Source organism: Ahaetulla prasina, chromosome 2 (assembly GCF_028640845.1).
Source record: "Ahaetulla prasina isolate Xishuangbanna chromosome 2, ASM2864084v1, whole genome shotgun sequence".
Taxonomy (NCBI): Eukaryota; Metazoa; Chordata; class Lepidosauria; order Squamata; family Colubridae; genus Ahaetulla; species Ahaetulla prasina.
In genome coordinates, this window is record NC_080540.1 from 66,053,973 (window position 1) to 66,075,205 (window position 21,233).

Sequence of the window (21,233 nt, forward strand, 5' to 3'; positions counted from 1 at the left end):
AGCTGCACAGCTGTCAATAATCCCATCCAGGACTTCTGGTAAGTAGCTACGATCATGCAAACCCAGATATGTATAATACAAACCATAGTTCAGTAAGGACTTATAGATTTATACACTGAGAAAGGTAGGTAGTGCCAGTTCTGCTTGTGCATCAAAAATATTCCTGCTTCTGAGTCATTTGATGCTATTGTCCCTACCACATTTTTTTTAAATGTTATTTTTATGTGGACATTTTGGAAGATATGAACATATGCAAATCAGGCATATTTTTAGGTCCACATCTAAAGGTTTTGTTTTTTCTCTCTTTCTCTCTGTGTGTAGAAAATAGAAATTGAATAAACGTAGATGGAAGGTAACACTGTGAAATAACGGTAGAACTCGGAGCTCTGTGCAGGTTCAATTCCACTGTCGTGGAAGTAACTTTGAGTTATCTATTTTGCAGTCTGATCTACATCGCACAGCTCTGTTTAGGGAAAATATGAAAGGAGAGCGCGCTGTGTCTGAGTTCCCAAAGATCAGGCAAGATATGAATTATTAAAATAAGGAGCAACGCAAAACATAAATATGTGCCATTTTAGATAAAAAAAAACACAACCTCCCTCCGTCTGCCTCTGGAGAGTATTCCACGGTGTGCGATGATTCCGCCGATCCCCAGCGGAGCGTGCCTTTTGTCTTACACGCTCTTATACACCAGAAGTGTTAAAGAAATTCACTCATGCATATTCATGTGGCCTAAATGGTCCTCTTGTTCCCGTTTTCTGGAGGAAGGGGAGATTACCTCGGACTAAGGAGCGCAGGGGGTCCTGCCGCGACTACTTCTACCCAGAGGAGGCCCCGGATTGTGCCCTAAATCGGCGAAAGGCACCCCGTCCAGCTTTGCGTTTTGACCAGATGGGTCGCGCAGCCCGTTCCGCTAGCGGCGCTTGTCGGAACCCCTGGACGAGCTCTTCGGGAAGCCGCCTCGGGGGCGATCTTCAACGAGGGAAGCCGCGGCGCACCTTTGGATCGGATGCGGCGCTGTTCAAGGGGCGCCTCCGACGGGAGAGAGCTCCGACGGCTCCGGCGCGTCGAGTCCCCGAGGATCGTTGACTCGAGGAGGCGCGACGGTCGCCGCTTCCTTCAGCGCTGAAGAGGAAGCGAGGTGTGCCTTGTGTGGCGGGGCGGAGTGGGGGGGAGGGGAGGGAGCGAGCGGGGGAGGGCGGGATCTCCAGGTGCTCAGCACCGTCCTTTGCTTGCCGCTCGTTAGACGCCGGCGGGGCGGAGGCGGAGGGGACGGCGAGCGAAGCGCCGGCAATTGTAAAAAGGAGACGCGGGAAACGAAGCCGGCGCTCCCAGCCCGCGGAGAGAAGCTTGGCTTGGAGCGCCGCGATCCCCCTCAGCCGCAGCGGACAGGCCAGCGGGGAAGACCCGTCCCCTCCTTCCCTCCCACCCACCCCCGCCTCCCTGGGATTTTGCCCGGTGAAGAGGGCTAGGTCGCCCCCCTGCGGCTCGGAAGCCCCGAGGGCCCCGGGAGCCATGCAAGCAGCCACCGCCTCCATCCTCGACGTGTCGAGAACGGTGGTGATCCGCGAGGAGGGAAGCCAACGGCGGAACGAATCCGCGGGTGAGAAGGCGGGCGGGGAGTGGAGGGGCGGCGGGGAGCCGGTCATTGACCGACGAGAGTGAAGATGCCGTTAGAAGGAAGAGGACCCTCCGGGGTTTGATATGCGCGACGGGGGGAGATGACAGCGGGACGTGAGGCGGGGGGGGAGTCCGTTTTCTCCCCCCCCTTGCATCTGCGAGCATCCGTTGCTGCTCTGTTCTTTTCTCCCGTGGGGTGGCCAGTGGGTTCGGTGGTTCTGCCTTCCTTAGTTTGGCCTTGTCCTGACGCTGTGTATTGAAAGGTGAGATGATGGGCAGGCTAACAACTGGCCAAAACTTGTTTGTCCTTCAGAGTGGGGTTTCCTCTGAATTAAAATCCTGGAGTGAGTTTAGTTGACCCTTGCCATCACTGCTGCCAACTCTCAGGAGCCCTAAAAACACCTGCAGGATGGCACCCTTCAATTCCCAACATCTCACCTGGAAAAATCAGAGGTCAGGGTTGAGAAATCCGAAGACCTACTGCTAATTAAGAGTACTCCTTAAGCAGTGGGACACCTGTCTGTCCTTAATAAAAAGCTGCTTGTTCTAGACAGACCTTGGTTGCCCCTTGATACTCCAAATGACCTATCTTGTGTTTTTTTTTAAAAAAAATATTGTAGTATATTATATTGTTATTGCGTTCGTTTCAACCTTCTGAAAGGCTCCAAGCTTAAAGTCATCTGAAGACCTATGAGGTCACATTCGTAGTGAAGCTAAGGTCTTCTGGTATCACGCAATACTTAATGGGGCGCTGCCAAGAGACAGTTTGATTTTTCCAGGAGGGAAGAGAGGTGGAGTAGAAATAACTTAAGAAGAAGTTTTCTGAAATCTATCTTGAGCCCAAGGCTCAGGTTTGTTCAGGACTCCTACTTAGGTTTATTCCCACAGGAAGAGAGTTCCCTCACTGAAATATATGAACTGAGCTTTTCACTAGAGACAAATATGGAAAGAATCTGAAATCCACCATGCAATTCAGTTAATGAGCCACTCATATAATCTGTAAGAACAATGACAGGCCGGTGTTGAAGTAAAATTGGTATACTGAGATGGAGATCTGCTTGTGCTGTGGTTCATCTACCTAGAATTGAAACCAGCTTCTGCCAGAATTGGAAGCTTCTACCAGAGAAAAAATATATATTATGTGAAAGACAACTGATTGGTTCGCCTAATTTTATTTTATTTTTTATTTCTTGTTGCCCTGGTTTTTTTTTGTGATAGATTAATCCCCATCCTTTCGAGTGCAGAGATGAAAATTTTGGGAGAGCTAATAATGGATTTTCAAAATCTTTATCTAATAAACCCCGCTCAGCTTAGGTTTGCAGACATTTCATATCCTGAGTTTGTGTATCTCTGAATTGAACAGATACTGGCAAAAACATGTTGCCTTGAGACGTAGTGAGATCCTGTCTTGCATAGAAGAATGTAAAATGACTTGGGATAACACTGGACCTGGATTGAACCTGGATTGTACTTTGTGGCATGCTGACCAAAATATGCCCAAACTGATTGGTACAACTTGTACTGTGTCTGGTTATAGGCAAGTGAAAAATAAAATAAAATAAGTACTATACTTACCATTGGCAGGGAAGCTTCATGTATTATCAATATAACCAAGGCTGGAGATCTAGTTTTCAGTTTATTTTAGTAACAATGAATTATGTGAACTAACAATGAATTATGGGAAAGCATTGATTAATTAAAACCATGATGGGTACAATAGAAAGATATCCGTGAGCAGATCTCGTGGGGACCATGGCATATTGCAACGTGAAATGTATGGAAATAGCAAGCAGCATGAATAAATGAATGAAATAAAAGAAAAAATAGATTTCTTCTGTGCCTGTGAAATTAAGAGAAAGGGGAAGGATGTAACAACTGAATGAAAAGTGTTCTCATCTTTTGCACTGGAGTTGATGAATATAAGCAGGGAAGTGGTGTAAGTATAAGTTTAGTTATTAATTAAAGAGCTAAAATTATTTCAGAAAATGTGCATTTCTATCACCTAGGTTATGGGCACATATAAAATTATGAATTCATGGTTTGTAATATTTGCATGTGATGTTACATCAAATTGTGATAATGAGTGAAGTACGGATGAATTTTGGGGAGTGAATGTGATGCAAGAATGTGTTAAATGATATGAATGGATGGAAGGGAATGAGATGAAAGAATGCAGAAAAAAAGAACTGGGCCATGGATAGGAATATATTCTTGTGTCCAATAAAAAATATAATTATATGAGTATGTTGAAAAATAGTGAGGCTGAAGATAGTATAATTGGAGAAATTTTAAAATAGAGATATGGCTGGTACATAAAGTGAATGTGCAATTTGGTTAAGGTAGGTGTGAAGGTGGCACTTCTTTTTGGCATTTGAAAGAATGCTAGTATTGTACCCCTGTGCAAAGGGGGAAGATACAGTAAAAACAAAATTAGTTTATTAAATGTGCCTAGGAAGTGGCTGATCAGAATTCTGATCAGGTGGATATGAGACATAACAGTGAGCAATTTTGGGAAATAGAGTGTGACTTTGTGTTAAGGATGGGACTGGATCTTTCGCTCTTCAGTTCATTAACTCATTTGGAAATATGTGAATGTGAGAGAAAAAATTTCCAGGTGTTTCTTGTGTTGAAAAGCCAAATTATTTGCAGCAAATATTATATTGATTGTATGATGCAATGGAACGTTTTGATCTGATAATGAATGCACCAGACCAGGGTAGTTAGTTTGACAAGTAAAATAGAACAAATGATTAAATGGCCAAAAAAAAAAAAAAATCCCAGAAAAGTTTCTTCATGCTTATTAAGGAATGAGGAAATGTTCAAATGCTGGTAGAAAGGTACTGGATAGTTTGTGGTCAGTTCCAAAGAAGGAAGTTTGGGGGGAAAATTATGTATATGAGCATGCTTCTAGTTCCTTAAAAAGAAGTAAAAAAAATTGAACATAAAAAAATTGAACACTAAAGACGATGACTATATTTTAATCACATCCTATACTGCTTCATATTTTCTTTCTCTCACTGTTAGTTTCATACTTCCAACTTTGTTGACTTCCTGTTTTTATTCCTTTTCTTTCTTTTATTCCTTTTTATTCCTTTTTTATTCCTGTAGAAAGGGAATAATGTGAATATATATATATATATATATTTTCAGGAAACCTATGTTGTTCTAAGTATTCTTTGGTTTGATGAGAGAAAATAAGGCCAAGCCTATAAAATACAAATTTAGATTTCTTTTTTTACATTCTAAATTAGGGGTCTCCAATCTTGGCAACTTTAAGCAATTCAACTCCCAGAATTGTTGAAATCCGCCAAGTTTAAAGTTGCCAGGGTTGGAGACCCCTGTTCTAAACTACATTTTGTCCTCCCCAATTTTCATAGGGTTCACAAATAAGATGTGGAGCTTTCCCAAGGTGGGTGGGGAGAGTTGGCTTTGTTTCTCCAGATAAAATGTATTCTTCATCTGATTTTGAAGGTTTTGGGGAAAAAAAACTCCTTCAAAGTGAAGCACATTCATTTGGGCTCCAAATTGATTTTGCTGGAATAAAAAACAGATGTTTGTTACCTAGTATGTTTACACAAAGATGCAGAAAAATAGAAGCCTTCTTTGATTTGCTAATGTTATCTCAGAGATTAAAAAAATAAAAGGAAACATGCATCCTTTTAAGTAGATTAAATTGTACCTTAACTTCCTTCTTGCTGCTGTACCAACATTTGGCTTCCTTTAGAATTTGTGCCATAAAGAGGGAAGTGATGTCAGTTGGGGTCAAGCAATAAGCTGGCTTCATGCAGGGAGAGGCAGTGTTGGTGAAGACTCTGACTGTGTTCATTAATGGAATGAGCCTGCAGACATGCCGTGCTATGGAGGCTAAGACTGTAGTATATTCTGAAAGTCAATAAAAAAAAAAGTTTCTTGATACTTGGGACTGAGACTCTGGTACTGCTTTCTTGAGAAGTCACTTACTGAATTCCCAACCATCTCCTTTACTTCCTGTTTCCTCTGCTAAGATTGTGTATCTAAAACTCCATCATTGCAAAGGAAGACCTGTAGTTCAGTGTGAAGATGATGGAATAAGTAGCTTTGCTGCCTTAAATTTAGACCTATCTAGATTTGAGGTTGCAGTGCCAAACTTATATCATAATATTAGCTTGGCATTGCAACTGCAATTCTAGATTGCAGCTCTAAATCAGGGAACATAAGCTCATGGGCTAACTGGTTGATTTAAAAAGAGGTAAAAATTAAGAGAGTTTTTAAGTATTGTATTAAAATTAATTAAAATATATTAAAACATTACACTAATATGAAAACAGCAAAGTCATAGCTTATACTCCAAATGGCTTTGTGTACTGTAAATAGTCTATTGTAGATTTTCCATTCTTAGGAGATCCTTTTCCGTTCTTGCATCCAAAATGAAATTAATCCTCATTCTTAGCATTTCACACAGAAGCTTTTGTGTCTTAAAAGTGAGTCTTCTACCAATTTTCACAATCAAATTCATAATGAGAAAAATAGTCTGTCAGATAACCAGGTTGTAACCTGCTTAAAGTGTTGGATTGTGTCTGATAAACATCTAAGAGCCAGTGCTTTATGTTTCATTAGCAAAATGATATGACTGTGTTATCATTCACCAGTTAACCCAGTGGGAAGAAGAGTAAAATGGAGGGTCTGGAAAAGGTGGTGAGGGCAAGAAATATATACATACCGGTATACTAGACAAACCATGCCTCAATGTGTTATCCTCTCAGAGACATTTCCTTACCTAAACAGAGAAACAGAATAACTACAGGAGGACAAAAAAGCAGTGGCAGCAGGAGCGACTTCTGACTTCCAACTGGCTTCCCCATTGACATAGTTTGTGGGAAGCTGATAGGAAATGTCGGACATAACAATCATGTAGGCGTAGCTGACTGTGCCATTCTGTAGTGGCCACAAGTTTGCAAATACAACTAACATAACATAACATAACATAACATAATAACAGAGGTCTTGGAAGGGACCTTGGAGGTCTTCTAGTCCAACCCTCTGCCCAGGCAGGAAACCCTACACCATTTCAGACAAATGGCTATCCAACATTTTCTTAAAAATTTCCAGTGTTGGAGCATTCACAACTTCTGCAGGCAGCTGGTCTGAAGATCCTTGAAATTTTAATTCCACAGGAATAATGGGTCCTGGGGTTGTTGTTGTTTTTATACATTCTTTAAGTTAATGCATTTGAGGTACCTTATTTAAGAATTATTGCCCTATGATGCACTGTTCTATTGAAGGTAATTAAGACAGTAATTAGTATGTAGATAAAATAGTAAAGAATTCCATTCCAGTGACTTAATAGATCTTGTTTGTGGAATAGATTAAAACACATTTTTAAATGTCCTCCATAATGATTGGGCATATTCACTGGTCATAGAATGCTCGCAGATGGGGAGGAGAAGAAACTGGAGCATGATTGAATGGAAGATAAATGGTTAGTAGAAAATAGTTTGATTTCTAGAATGTTGTTGCTCCCATTCTTATCAGTCATCCCCGATGGAATGGAATGCATGGATAACCTTGAGGGAAAGGGATAGGAGATGTTGCCTAAGAAGCTGTCAGACAAGAGAGGCAGAAGCTCTCAGTGGATTAACAGTCAAAGAAAGAAACTGAAGAAGGACCCACTTGAATGGATCTAGCACTTAAAAGTGGTGGGCAGGAAGTTTGTACTTTCATACTTGCAAGATTCTGTTAGCATAGCTTTACAATAAATTATGTTTTCCTCATCTGGTCTTGTTTCCTGTCTGATTTACTCAAGTGGGCTAACCCCCAGTTAGCCTCATCTCTCTTGCTTAATACCATCATTTTGGCAATTTTACCTATAGCCCTGCAAATGATCAAGAAAGTGAACTTTAGGCCCAAACTCCACAAAAGTTGCTGTAAAGGATTTAGGCAGAACAATAACCAGATCCATAGAATGGCATGTATAAATACTTTATGCCTTGATATGTAGGGGGCAGAGAAAATGGCCTTGAAGGAAAGGAGGAGGACCCATCTCCAAGACAACCATCAAAACAGAGCACGAGTCCTGGCCACAGGATAACACAGAATAACAGACTTAAAAGGGACCTTGGAGGTCTTCTGGTCCAACCCTGTGCTCAAATGTCTCAGCAAACCTCTCCTTAGTTCAAAGAAGGCTAGAAGGGTGAACACATTCTGACTTGCAAGATGTTGTTACTATATCTTTACTATAAAAGTAGTAGTAACCTGCATGGCCTTGGTTTTCTAGTCTGGGCTACCTTGAAGGGCTGATAGGATTTATTCTGTTCTGTCTTTGTTTGAATACCTATTACCTTTCCTTTAATCAAGTAATACCATTTGTCTTATATCTGTCAAGGTTTTCAGAGAATAGACTATTAGAAACTTTCTTTAAAGATGGCTATTATTGTCATACATTAATGACAATAATAGCCATCTTTTATTGTATGTGTATATCAGTGTATTATTGACATGGCTATGTCAGTGTATTATTTGTCATGATTTTACTATAAAGCTGCCTTTGGCTCAGTCCTTACCTGAGTTTCAATTGCTTTAAAAACAAATGTACATTAGAGTGTGTGAGGCTTTGGGTCATTTTTATATAACTTTGTTTTTAGTTGTACAATATAAAGAATATCTTGAGATTCCAATAAAGAAGCAAATGCAGTGCTACATATCAGATGAATGAATGTTGTTCTCTTACAATATATATTCAAACATTTAGCATTTCTCGTTTGAAATCAATAAAAAATAGCGATTGTCACAATCTTTGCTGTCTTCCAGAAATTTAAAATGAAGAAAGATGAGATCTCCATCCCCAGTATAAATATAGAATGTACCAGAATTCTCCTAAATTAAGAAGCAATAATTTAACAATCAACTATCATTGAGACATATCATCTAAACCTGTTAATACTCCTTTGTCAATTGTTTTAAGGCTCTCGTCAAATATTGTTCCAGATCAGGGGACTCCGAACTTGGTAACTTTAAGACTGTGGGTCAATTCTCAGAATTCATGCTGGCTGGGGAATTCTGCTAGTCAAAGTCCACAAGTCTTAAAGTTGCCAAATTTGGCGACTCCTGACCTAGAGCCCAGATTGGCTAACTTTGGGGGGGCTAAAGACTGCAGAGGGCTTTGACGGTCATTTGCCTCTTGTCTCCATCAGAAGTTAGAAATACATGGCCAGGAAATCATTAGCATGTACCCTTCCTCTTTGTGGCCCCTGTAATTTTCTAAAAATTAATGTAAAAAATATCCCGCAGGGAAAATGAAATAAAGTGTATTGAACATCCCCAAAATTATAAATACCACTCAAGCAAAAAATGCTGGTGATATAATACTGAATCCATTATGGCTCTTGTTCGGCAAAACCGGTCTCCCCCCCTCCCACCCTGAATCTCTGTGTTACTGGCTTTTTCATGCTTAGTTTAAGAGACAAAAATCTGCCCAGAGCAATTCAGGAGTGGACCTCATATAAATCTGTCACCAGAGCAATGAATAAGGGATACTGCAAACAGTTCAAGAGTGCCAGAAAAAAAAAGTAAGAGTGCCTACTCTTTTCTGAGAAAGGAATTAAGGGAATGGGCACTTGTGGCTGTATTGACAGAAATTTTAGAAGAAACCCAATACAAATAATTTATGTTGAGAATCTGAAAAACCCTTTAGAGAGGGTGAGCCAGCCTGGGCTTTTAGCTTTCTCTTCCCAAAGGCAACCACACTATCGCAGTCTGGAAGAAGACTGAATAAACACAGTACCATTTGGTGACAGTTTAATTGCTTTCAAGAAGAAAATATGCTCCGTTTATTGGTCATAAAGCAATGGAAGTAGAATTTTGGTATTCTTTCCTCATGGGTTGATGAATCGATAGATTTTCCAGGAGTTGTGCGATTGTTTCAAAGGATGCCAATTGCCAGAAAAGCATATTTGTGCATGACAGGTACACATAAATGTACCTTTGAAGTGACTGCCTCTCATCTTGTCAAGAAAGCAATCCGTTCATGCCTTTGTAATCTTCAGGAATCAAGCTCAATTCAGGGAAAGCTGCCTAATTTAAGGTCATACAATAATAGTAAAACATTTTTTCCCACCTGGTTTTCTTGCTTTTACTGTTGTGGTTTTATTATTGATGTGAGCCTCCCAAAATCGTGTTTTACAAGATGTATAAATTATAAGGTATGAGCCTTATCAATACATCAATAAATGACCCAAATAGGCAAGCCTTCTAGTGTACATAATATTGGACTACATCTCCCAGATTTTCCAACCAATATTACAGGGATGCCTAATATGCGCAGAAGCACATATTAAATCATCGATAACAATAATCTGTTATTTCAATATAGCCACATTTTTTTCATGTTTAATGGGATGAGCCATAGAAAGTCCAACCTTCATTTTGCTAAATGTGACGAAGGCTCTATGAACCCTTGTGCCAAGAATGCCTCTCATGGGTGTTAATAGAAAATCCCTATAGATATCCTTTGAGGCTATGGTTTTCCCAGTTGCAATGTATGGCTGTGAAGGTTGGACCATAAGAAAGGCTGAGTGCCAAAGAATCGAGGCCTTTGAACTCTGGTGCTGGAGAAGACTCCTGTGAGTCCCTTGGACTGCAAGGCGAACAAACAAGTCAGTCCTAGAGGACATCAAGAGTTTAAATGGACTCCAGAGGATGGTAGAGGACAGGAAGGCCTGGAGGAACGTTATCCATGGGGTTGCGATGGGTCGGACACGACTTCGCAACTAACAACAATAGATACCCTTCTCAGCTTGAGATGGGTAAGAACATTTTGATTTCTTGTTTTAATAAGAAAGTGCCCATCTGCAGTGCCTGGAGGCGGTGGGGCCCTGGATGAAAGACCACTGAACCCTGGTAAAACAATGTGGCTGTGGGAATGCAGAACCTCAGGATCTGGAAGCTCTTCAACTTTAGTTCTGGATGCGGGTGGCACTACCCCAGACAGACCCAGTGCACAGCTTAGGAGTTCTAGACTTATGACTTATCTAGACTTCTCTTCTGCTTGAAGAGCAGATGGCAGTTATAGCTAGGACAGCCTTCATACAATTTCATGTGGTGTACCAATTGTGCCCTTTCCTGGATTGTGAGACCCTGTTTCCATCACTCGTGCCTGGGTCATCTCCCGCTTGAATTATTGCAATGCATTCTGCAAGGGATACCACTGAAGAGCATTTGGGAGCTACAGTTGGTCCAGAATGCAGCAGCACAATTGCAGCAGCACATATAACACCCCTGTTGGTGCAAGCTGATCGGGCTGCCAATCTGCTTCCAGGTACGATTCAAGGTATTGGTTATTAACTTTAAAGTCCTTTATGGCATGGGTCCAGGATATCTACAGAATGATCTTTCCCCAATGGGTTTGACCTGCCCCACTCACATGTGCTGGCAGAAGGGGCCTATTGCAGATCCCATCTGCCAAGGAATTGTGGCTGGTAGGATCCAGGAGAAGAGCCTTTTCTACCACAGCTCCCACCTTTTGGAATATCTTGCCGCAGGAGATAAGATCCCCCCCCCACTCTTTAGCCTGCAAGAAAGCCTTTAAAACCTGTCTATGATGGTTGGCAATGGATCCTGAAGGAGAAGCTTGCTGACTGGAGGCGGTTGATACTAGTGGTGAAATCCAAATTTTTTTACTACAGATTCTGTGGGCGTGGCTTGGTGGACATGGCATGGCTTGGTGCGTGTGGCAGGGGAAGGATATTGCAAAATCCCCATTCCCTCCCCACTCCAGGGATAGATACTGCAAAATCCCCATTCCCACTCCACTCTGGGGCCAGCCAGAGGTGGTATTTGCCAATTCTCCGAACTACTCAAAATTTCCACTACCGGTTCTCCAGAACCTGTCAGAACCTGCTGGATTTCATCCCTGGTTGATACCCTAATGATGGAGACATGCCACCTCTCACCTCCAAACCTGTTTTTTACTTTGTCTTAATTTTTCTAATTTTAATTCACTTTTACATTTATAATCGTTGTTATAGGTCATTTATCCTGATGTAAGCTTCTCAGAGTTGCCTGGACCAAGAGACGGGAAGCAAATGCATTTGATAAATGAATAAAATAAAAATAAATTATCAAATGTCTTCATAATTTGGGATGGACAGAACCTCAGGCCTGGGTGACCTCTGGCCAATTCCTCTGTCACAGCCTGATCTGCAATGCAGAACGCTTTTGAAAGGATCAGATAAGGGGAGACTCACATATAAGCTGCCTAGAGTTTTCAGAAAGCAAGCAGGATACAAAGCAAATGAATGCAAAATACATTTTGCAGCCAAGCCACTATGGTCCTCTTACACATCAAACTCAGCGCAGTTGTTCCTGTCAGTAAATTCACAGTGCTCAAGCATAAAGCAGCCACATCCTTTGGAAGGCTTGACATGGTTGATTCAAAGCTGCTTTTGACTGATATATAAGCACAGCTATTTTGCTTTGATGATGGGAACAGTGGAAATACTATCTGAGCATGCAAAAATGTTCAGAGAATAGCCTTGAAGCAACTCCGTACACCTTCTAAAAGTGCAGCTGCTTTAATGATTTGAGAAGAGATGCTTTATTTGTACCTCAACTGAACGCTTTGCCCATCTAATCTGTATCTCGATCTCTTTCTTTAGGTACAGAAATCTAGTCACTTGCAGCTTTGCAATAGGTTCACCTTTGCTTAAATGTATCCCTTAAGGCCCTTGATTGTTTAGATAATGCCAGGATGTAGAACATAGTGGAAATATTGATTGTGCCAGAAAACTGGATTATTCCTCTGAGGAATCTATATCGTGAGCAAGAAGCAGCTGTAAGAGCTGAATCTGGAAAAAGAGAGTGAATCAAGGAGTGAGACCAGGATAAATATTGTCCCTGCATCTTTTTAAATTGTACAGTGAATCTAAGTCAGTGTTGGCGAACCTTTTCGGCACTGAGTGCTGAAACGGGACTATGCATGCATATGCCAGACACCGTAAGGGAAGCTGCCCAGTGTGCATGCGTGTGCTGGGAAAATGATCTTCTGGTTTCCGGCACTTGCATGCACACCAGCCAGCTAGTTCCGTAGGGAAGCTGCCCAGTGTGAATGCGTGCACTGGGAAAATGATCTTCCAGTTTCCAGTACTTGCATGCACACCAGCCAACTAGTTGTGCACGTATGTGCCACCAAAATTGGAAGACCAGGTGGCCGATGCATGGGTCCCCGCGCTCATGAAGACCAGCTGGCCAGTGTGTCAGAACCCAGAAGAGCAACGAGCAATGGCTCACGTGCCCAGAGAGATGGCTCTACGTGCCACTTCCGGCACACGTGCCATAGTTTCGCCATCACGGACAAAAGTGTTGCAGGATTGGAAGAGTTGATAGCATTGATAACATTATCAATGTTTGATAATGTTGTATCAAACATTAAGCATTTTAAAAATGTAGATGATGCCATTTTTAGCTGTAGCTAAAGAAGATGTTGAATATCTCATTACAGAGGAAGACACAGAAAGTGCAAAATCAAGGTTAATCCTAAATATTGGAAAGACACATTTCTAGTGTTGTACTGCAATGAAGTTTTCCTGTTGTTAAGAAAAAAAAGGTAATATTTATAGCTGATGTTGAAGAAATGATAGTTTTGTTTAGAAAATTTATGGATTCTCACTATGGAGGTGATGATCCACCCCAACACATTAGACATAAGTAAGATGCCAAGATACTCAGAAATATTAGACAAACAGGGAAACTCAAAAATATTCAGACACTAAAGGAACAGGGAATAACTATAGATTGGTGGCCATATTTACAATTGCAATCCAGATATAAGAAAGACATGGAAGAATTTGGAATTGATACAGAATCAAAACAACTAGACAAATTATTGATAGGCCCGGAAGGAAAATTAATATCTAAATTAAACAATTACCTATTAGAGTTTGATAGAATGGAAGAGGTGGTGAAAGAGCCGATGATTGCATGGGCAAAGAATATAGGGCACAATATAGATGATGATAATAATAATAATAATAATAATAATAATAATAATAATAATAATAATAATAATAATAATAACAACAACAATAACAATAATAATAATAATAATTTAATTTGTATACCGCCCTTCTCCCGAAGGACTCAGGGTGGTTTACAGCCACAGTAAAATACAAAAACAACACATACAATGCTAAAAACAAACATTAAAAAACTTATTCAATTGGCCCCATTTAAAATACAATATCAACCCTGTAAAACTAATAAAATTTAAAACCCATAAAATCAATTAAAAAAAATTAAAAATTCAAGCCAGTCCAGCAAGACGAGATTTGGATAACTGAGAAATAATCTGAAATAAAAACTTAAAACTAACCAAATCTACTGCTTACAAGGAAAATCAATATAAAATGCTTTATCCCTGGCACCTAGCGCCAGCTAGGCTGGCCAAAATGTACCCGAACCTAAGTCCTTTCATCTCTGGTGCATGTGCCCCGAAGCGAAAAACTACTGGGTCAAGATACAAAGATGGTTACAGGATATAACAAAATGCCAAATTGAGCTGAACCCAGAAACATTTCTCTTGGAAATGCTTAAGATAAAACTTGATTAAAAAAAAGATATTTGACTTTGCATATACTAACAGCGGCGAGGATTGCGTTTGCGCAATATTGGAAACACCGTAGCATACCACCAGAGAGTCTGATTATCCAAAAAGTATATGATTGCGCAGAAATGGATAGGCTTACCTTAGAATTACAAGGAAAAGAAGATTCAGAATACTATGCGGTCTGGGAAAATTGGTACATATGGACAATCAATAGAAATAGAAAATAAAATATATATAAGGCTTTTGATGATTAGATGCGTATAATGTATATAGAAACTATGAAGGTAGATCCGAAATATACAATAATGTCACAGTTCTGTTGAATATGCACTATTGTTATGAAAAAAAGAAAATCGTAATAAAAAGAAAAGAAAAAAAAGAAAATTTATAGATTCAGGGTTCAAAGAGGGATGGAAAAGAAGAATGAAATCCATACTTCTATGTTTTCTTTCTTTTTCTGCTTTCTTTTTTTTCCTTATATTTCTTTTAACTTTTTGTACGCTGCAGTTAAAATTTTAGATTAATTCTAAGAAAGAAGGCAAAGACAGTCTTACGTAAAATCTGGATCTGTTTGAAATTGATTCCAAATAATAAATGATGTAAACAATCACGTTCCCCAGCATAACGCTGCCTGTTGTTTATTAGCGAATGGGTTCTCTATGGATGAAATTTCTTCTTCTACAGAAGAGAAACACCTGAAGAACTTCTGGAACTTTAATATTCTATACACATTAATGCTGATCTAATGAAAGATTCACTGTGAAAAGTTTTTTCCTATTGAGATTTGATTCAAGATGTTACAGGATAACATTAGAATTTTTATGAAAAAGTTAGATGCCTTGCAAGTGGAAAGAGTTTGTTTGTTTGTTTGTTTGTTTGTTTGTTTGTTTGTTTTAGGGTGGTGATACTTTTCATAGATCTCCTTTATGATTGTCAGACATACTGAATATTATACAGAGATAATATACCAGCTTGATTATGGGCACACGAGAAATAACTTTTTACAGGTATTGTTCCTTCCAGCAGAAAATACGGCTTCTAGCGAATGACTCTAGTATACTATTTGCTTGTCTGTAGCTGTGCCATGGTTGGCTGCACATATTTAACAAAAGATAGGTTATTTGTGCACCTGGTGGAGAATAATGATTAGGACTGAACCATAGGTTCTCCTGGTTTGCTTTTTTCTTCATGAGCAGTAGATTTGTAGCCCACCTCCTATTTTTCTTCGTGATTGCTTAGAGCAGCTAATTCCAATCCAAGCTGCCCAGAGTTACTGTTAGTGAGTGGGCGGCCATATAAATCTTCTAAATAAATAAATAAATAAATTCTCCTCTTGTTTCAGTTACCTTTACTTTGTTTCTCTTTTAGCAATTCCACTCCATCAGGAACCACTTCCTGGCTAGCATATGAGACTAAAATATGATATGAGATTAAAAACCCGGTCAGGTTCTGCAAATGTGCAAATGACTGTAAAAATATATGAATCTTATTCAGAGCAAGGGAAGTATTTCTTATAGCAATTACCGATGGAGTCCTAAACAAGCTAGGTATCACAATACCAACTAATCCCACAGTCTTCTGCAGAAATCCAATAATTATGATCTAAAGAGGGAGGACTCCCTTTTGTTATATATTAGGACTTTAGAGAGTTAGAAACCTAGGAAACATCTTTATATTAACTATTTTATATCTTTACTTTATCCCAGTGGTGAAATCCAAAATTTTTTACTACCAGTTCTGTGGGCGTAGCTTGGTGGGTGTGTCTAGGTAGGCATGGCAGGGGAAGGATACTGCAAAATCTCCATTCCCACCCAACTCCAGGGGAAGGATACTGCAAAATCCCCATTCCCACCCCACTCTGGGGCCAATCAGAGGTGGTATTTGCCAGTTCTCCAAACTACTTAAAATTTCCATTACCGGTTCTGCAGAACCTGCTGGATTTCACCCCTGCTGGTAGCAGATTTCCAGAACCTCTGGCAGCCTTTCATATCACCTTCAGCTGATCCTTTCAACATGCAATGTTGTTCCTGAACCAAAATCTGTGAAGCAGGATCCAAAGCACCAAACTACCTTCTCTTCCTTTTTAGACTAGTGCTTATCATTAAATGGATTAATATTAAATCTCCAGGCAGAAAGTTGCAGCAAGGCTTTTTGTGGCTAAGGAGTGCGAGTGTGCGTTTCAGGAATTGTTGACTTCTTGCAACTGCATAAATTAGTCCTAGCATTGTTGATGTTACCTAATTTGGGTAATGAAACATCTGCAAGAAAACAGCCAAGCTCAGAAAGCACCAAAGGCCCTCTTTTCAACCCCGAGCTCCCAATAGTGTCCTTTAGTGCACGGACTAGTCCCTGCAGTTTTCGTGGCAAGATTTCAGAAGTAGTTTGCCTTGCCTGCTTCCTAGACTGAAAGAGCATGAAAGTCACCCAGTTGATTTCATGCTTAAGGCGGTACTAGAAGTCTTTCACTTTCTAGCTTCATGCCTTAACCACTACACCAATTTGACTCTCAAGGAGTACTTTGGGCTCAGGTTTTTCAGCCTCCAGGCTATAGCAGCAGTGGCTGCCCCACTTTTCTTCTGCATTTAAGATGAGTTCTTTTGAAGTTTTGCTTAAAATAAGAGGCAGTTTTGCTTAAAATAAGAGGCAGTTTGTAGATGGGTTAAATAAAAATGAATAAAAAGATTGGCAGCTGCACGGGGTGAGGACTAGTGTAAAGGAAGACAAAGGGCCATGCCAAAAAGGAAAACATTTTGCTGAGATGGTACAGAATTTGCACGTCCTTTTGGTTACTGATTTCTCAAAAGGCCCATGCCTTTCGCTCACTAATTTCTCATTCTGTTACTTATTTGATGCTGCGACAATCATAAAAGCCAAAAACAAAGGGAAACCTTGCAAAAGGAATCCCTCCCTCCTTTTGCCCCCATTTAAGGTAAGACCTTTGGCACTGAGAACCAGTTCTGTGGCACAGTATTAGCCTACCTTACAGTAGTGGCTAAAATTATGGAAATCTTTTGGGGAAGTGTATTTTTGAGATTTGATGGCTAATAACATCTTTTTTTTTTTTTGGAGTTTCAAGATAATCATATTCCACTTCTGGAATGGCCTGGGAATAGCCCAGACCTTAACCCAATTGAAAATCTATGGAGCCGACTAAAGAAACTTATTGGTCAGAACTGACCCTGCAATAAAACCCAGTTAATAGAAGCAATCATTCAATCTTGGTTTCACATTATAACAGCTGCAGACTTGGTTCACTCCATGGGAAGATGTTGTAAGGCCATAATTCATGCTAAAGGTTACCCCACTAAGTATTAACTGATGTGATAATGTTTGTATATCTCGTGTTTCACTTTTCTTCTTTATACTGTAACTGCTATTCTAAAAGCAAATCCTTCATAAAAGTTATTGCATTACATTATTGATAAAATTATCTTTCCACTGATATATAATTTTATGGTAAACCCCCCCCCCAAAAAAAATGGTTTCACAGAAAAAAAAATTATTTTCCATAATAATTCCCACAATTTGACCAGTGTACAATACAATCACTTATCCAACAATCGATCCTATACTCAAATTATACTCCATCAGGGCTGCTCGACTGCCACTCCCTCCCTTAATCCTTTCTACCCTTCTCATCCTTCATCGACTTTCCCCACCATCCTTCTCCTCGCTTTCCTACTTCCCCACCTCTTTCCCACTTCTCACTACCATCCTTTCTAACCCTCTATCTTCTCCTTCTTCTTCTCCTCCTATCCTTTCTTCTCCCTCCCTTCTTTCCTACCTACCTACCTGCCTACCTACTTTCTTCCTTCTTTACTCCTCTTTCCTTACCCTTTCCCTTCGGGAGTGGTTACCGAGCAGTCCCGACTTTACACCATTCCAACTTGTTTAATTCTACCATTATTCCTCAAAAGTGGTGTTATTAGCTAGTTTTAGAAAATATACTTTTCCCAAAAGGTTTCCATAATTTTGGCCACTACTGTACATATTTAGTAGTTACTGAGTTTAGTAGTTACTGAGCAAACTCTAGGAGAATTGGACTAATTCTCTAGCATTCCTAGGCCTGATTTAATAGTGCTATTTGGTGAACAATGTGCTGCTTTTGGGCAGCATTGCCCATTCACAGTCAGCCATTTGCCAATTCTTTGGTGTTAATTGACTGTTCAGCACTTTTTTCCCTTTGAAAGAAACTTTGGCCATTGTTCCTGTTTGTTTTTTCAAAGGAGGACAAGAACATTAGGTGAAATTCTTAGGATGGGGATGATAATTTCTTGCATGAATGTGGTTAGCTTATTTTTCATGACACACTTTCCCTGCCTCAGTGAAATGCCAGATCCTGACAACATGAAGACAAACTTCTTAAGGGTTGTTTTTTTTTTCCAGGGCAGGAAGTGGAAAAGATTGCAGAGCAGGGAGATGACATTGTTCAGCAGACCTCAGATAACCCCTCCTCTCTTGTTTGTTTGTTTGTTTGTTTTTAATTTTCAGAATCAAGCTGCTAAAATTCTCGTGGTAAATTTCTGGAAGTTGGTGGTGCAATTGGTTTTTGGTTTCTAGTGGGAAAATTAATAAAGTATGCTTAAAATAGCAAGAAATGGAAATCTTGAAAATTGGGAAGTGGGGTTAGAAATCATGCCCCATTCCATGATGTTGTATCATATAGCAACATTATACAGTTCCATAGTGGTCCTTGTTCTTGGTCTTAATGAACTTAATGAAGTAGGGAAAATAAATGTTACCTGTTGTGGAAAAAGACTTCCTTGCCATGCAATAGAATAATTGTTATAGATAAGGAATACTTATTTACTAAAAACCAGCACTTGAAGTTTTAAAATAGTGCAAAAGCTTTAGCAAAGTTCTACATGAATCTTAACTCACATTGAGGAAAAAGGTCCCAAAGATGCTTTTTCAAGAGGCAACTGGACTTTCTGGTTTTGCTTTGAAGACATTCTGCTTCCCATCCAAGAAACTTCTTCAGCTCACCCAAGAAGCTTCTTCAGAGCTGAAGAAGCTTCTTGGAAGAGAAGTGGAACATCTTCAAAGAAAAAACCAGAAAGTCCAGTTGCCTCTTGAAAAAAAGGCATCTTTGGGACAACCATGACCTGGATGACTGAGAATCTCCAGAGACAATGAGGAAAAAGGAGAAAAACAGACACCTAAACTGCAAAGAAACATTTCTGGAGAATCAGAGAAAGGTTATAGAGCAGTCTTGCTGACTACATCAGACTGGCATCTGTCTCTCTCTCACACTCTCCCTCTGTGCTGAGGAATCTGCTTGAACTCTCATTGATAGTTAGTAGCTGCACTGAAACTTTCAATTCCTAGGAAGATAAACTCTCAGCCCACTTAGTGGTCCTTAATAGAGCTCATTTTTTTAATGATTACCACCTTATATTACTGCCGAATGCCAGTTCTGGAAACATTTTTCTTTACCAATTACACTAAAACTATAGATTGCTCAGAAGATTTTCAATCTAATCAATGGGCTTGCCATCAGGTTGCAACAGAGCCAGCAGCTCATGGCACTGAGTGGCCCTCCTGCTACTTTTCCCCTACTTAAGCATGGAGCTGCCTAGGTGAGGTCTGCCTAGGTGAGAATACAAAAGGTTTCTACAGTTTCTGAACTGAAGCCACATCTTTCTTAGGAGTCCTTTATTATACATGTTACTAGCGAAGCAGCAACGTGTGGAGGTGAATCTTAAAATCTAAAAAGCAAAGCAGGCAGCTGTTTGATTTCCAGATGTTGGAAATAAATGACAGGAATAGCAATCACCATGATTCCTTGCCAATGAGTGTTGCAGAAACATCTAGATAATTGAAGAAAAAGTTGGAATGTTTTATAACCTGAGACAGCAAAATAATGTATTTAGCAGAAAGACTTTAAAAAATTTAAATAAATAAAATAAATAAATACTGTGCCTCATCAGTCAAATGCTAAGATCTGAAGTATCTGTTCCAGCAATAATTACTATTCTTTGTAACCATCTGCAGATATCTATATGCAGTAGATAAGTAAATAAATAAAAATTTGCATAAACAGTCTGCAAGAGAATGGAAGAAAATTAGTTTCTCTGTGCAGCTCCTGCTGATTTTATATCACTCCATTCTGATCCATGCCATTCTTGTGCATTGACACAGATATTCTGTGAGCTCTGCTTGTATGAATGGATGACAAGTTATAACTAATTTAGGAGGAATGAGATCAATTACCATCCTTTCAGCCCCTCCTTCTTTACTCTTATCCAAGGTATTTACTCAGAGAGGCATCCAGTTTTTATAGCAACTAAAACTTGGTGAATTAATGTGGAGTAAATATCTCAGTTCCCAAATTAGGTCTACATTTTTAAAGCAAGAAACCAATATCCTTGTTTCTTTCAAATTTATTTTCAGGCTTACTCTCTTTTAGACTTCCTGTTTGAAATACAGACATTTCAGACTTTATCTTCTTTCGATTTACTTTTTCATAGAATGTGAGGCAGGATATGGTATTATAAAATTATCCTTGGTGGCAATGCAGCAAAAATCAGAGTGAAGAACATGCTGATCAATGTTAATTACAAAATAAAATAAAGAGAACACTTTACACCTTTTCCATGAGTAATTCACATTTGCAAATGCTGTGCTTATTCTGGCAATTTTCATTACTGCCTATTTTTAACTAGAAAATAACAGTCAAAGTGGAACATACAGCACCTTTAGTTTCTTTTAATTGGATTGTCTCTGTATTTATCTGAGGCATTGGGAATCACTGTTTGCAGGATTGGTGCTGAATGTGTTGATATAAGGCTTTCGTTGCTATCTTTGAAGAAGAGCTGTAATTTTTTTAAAATCTGGCCAATTCTCAAAATATTGAGAGGACTCAATAATTTACAGATCAAATAATAATTTATTTAATCAAATAATTAAATAAATAATTTATTTAATCAAATCTGGCACTGAAATAAATGAGAAAACATAGCTACTGGAACACATCTATTGTAGTTAGAAAGTAACATAAAGGTACAATAAAAAGCATTTGCAAAATTTTTGTATA

At 39.5% G+C, this 21,233-nt stretch overlaps 1 protein-coding gene across 1 annotated transcript in view; it reads left to right on the forward strand.

The window, feature by feature from the left end:
* Positions 1-1,254: 1,254 nt before the first annotated feature.
* SUSD3 (sushi domain containing 3) overlaps positions 1,255-21,233 on the forward strand; it is a 61,456-nt gene continuing 41,477 nt past the window's right edge. Inside the window, exon 1 of the mRNA XM_058165577.1 lies at positions 1,255-1,603. Within this exon, the coding sequence (XP_058021560.1) occupies positions 1,516-1,603 (88 nt within the window). The 5' untranslated portion in view covers positions 1,255-1,515. The remainder of the gene's footprint in view (positions 1,604-21,233) is intronic.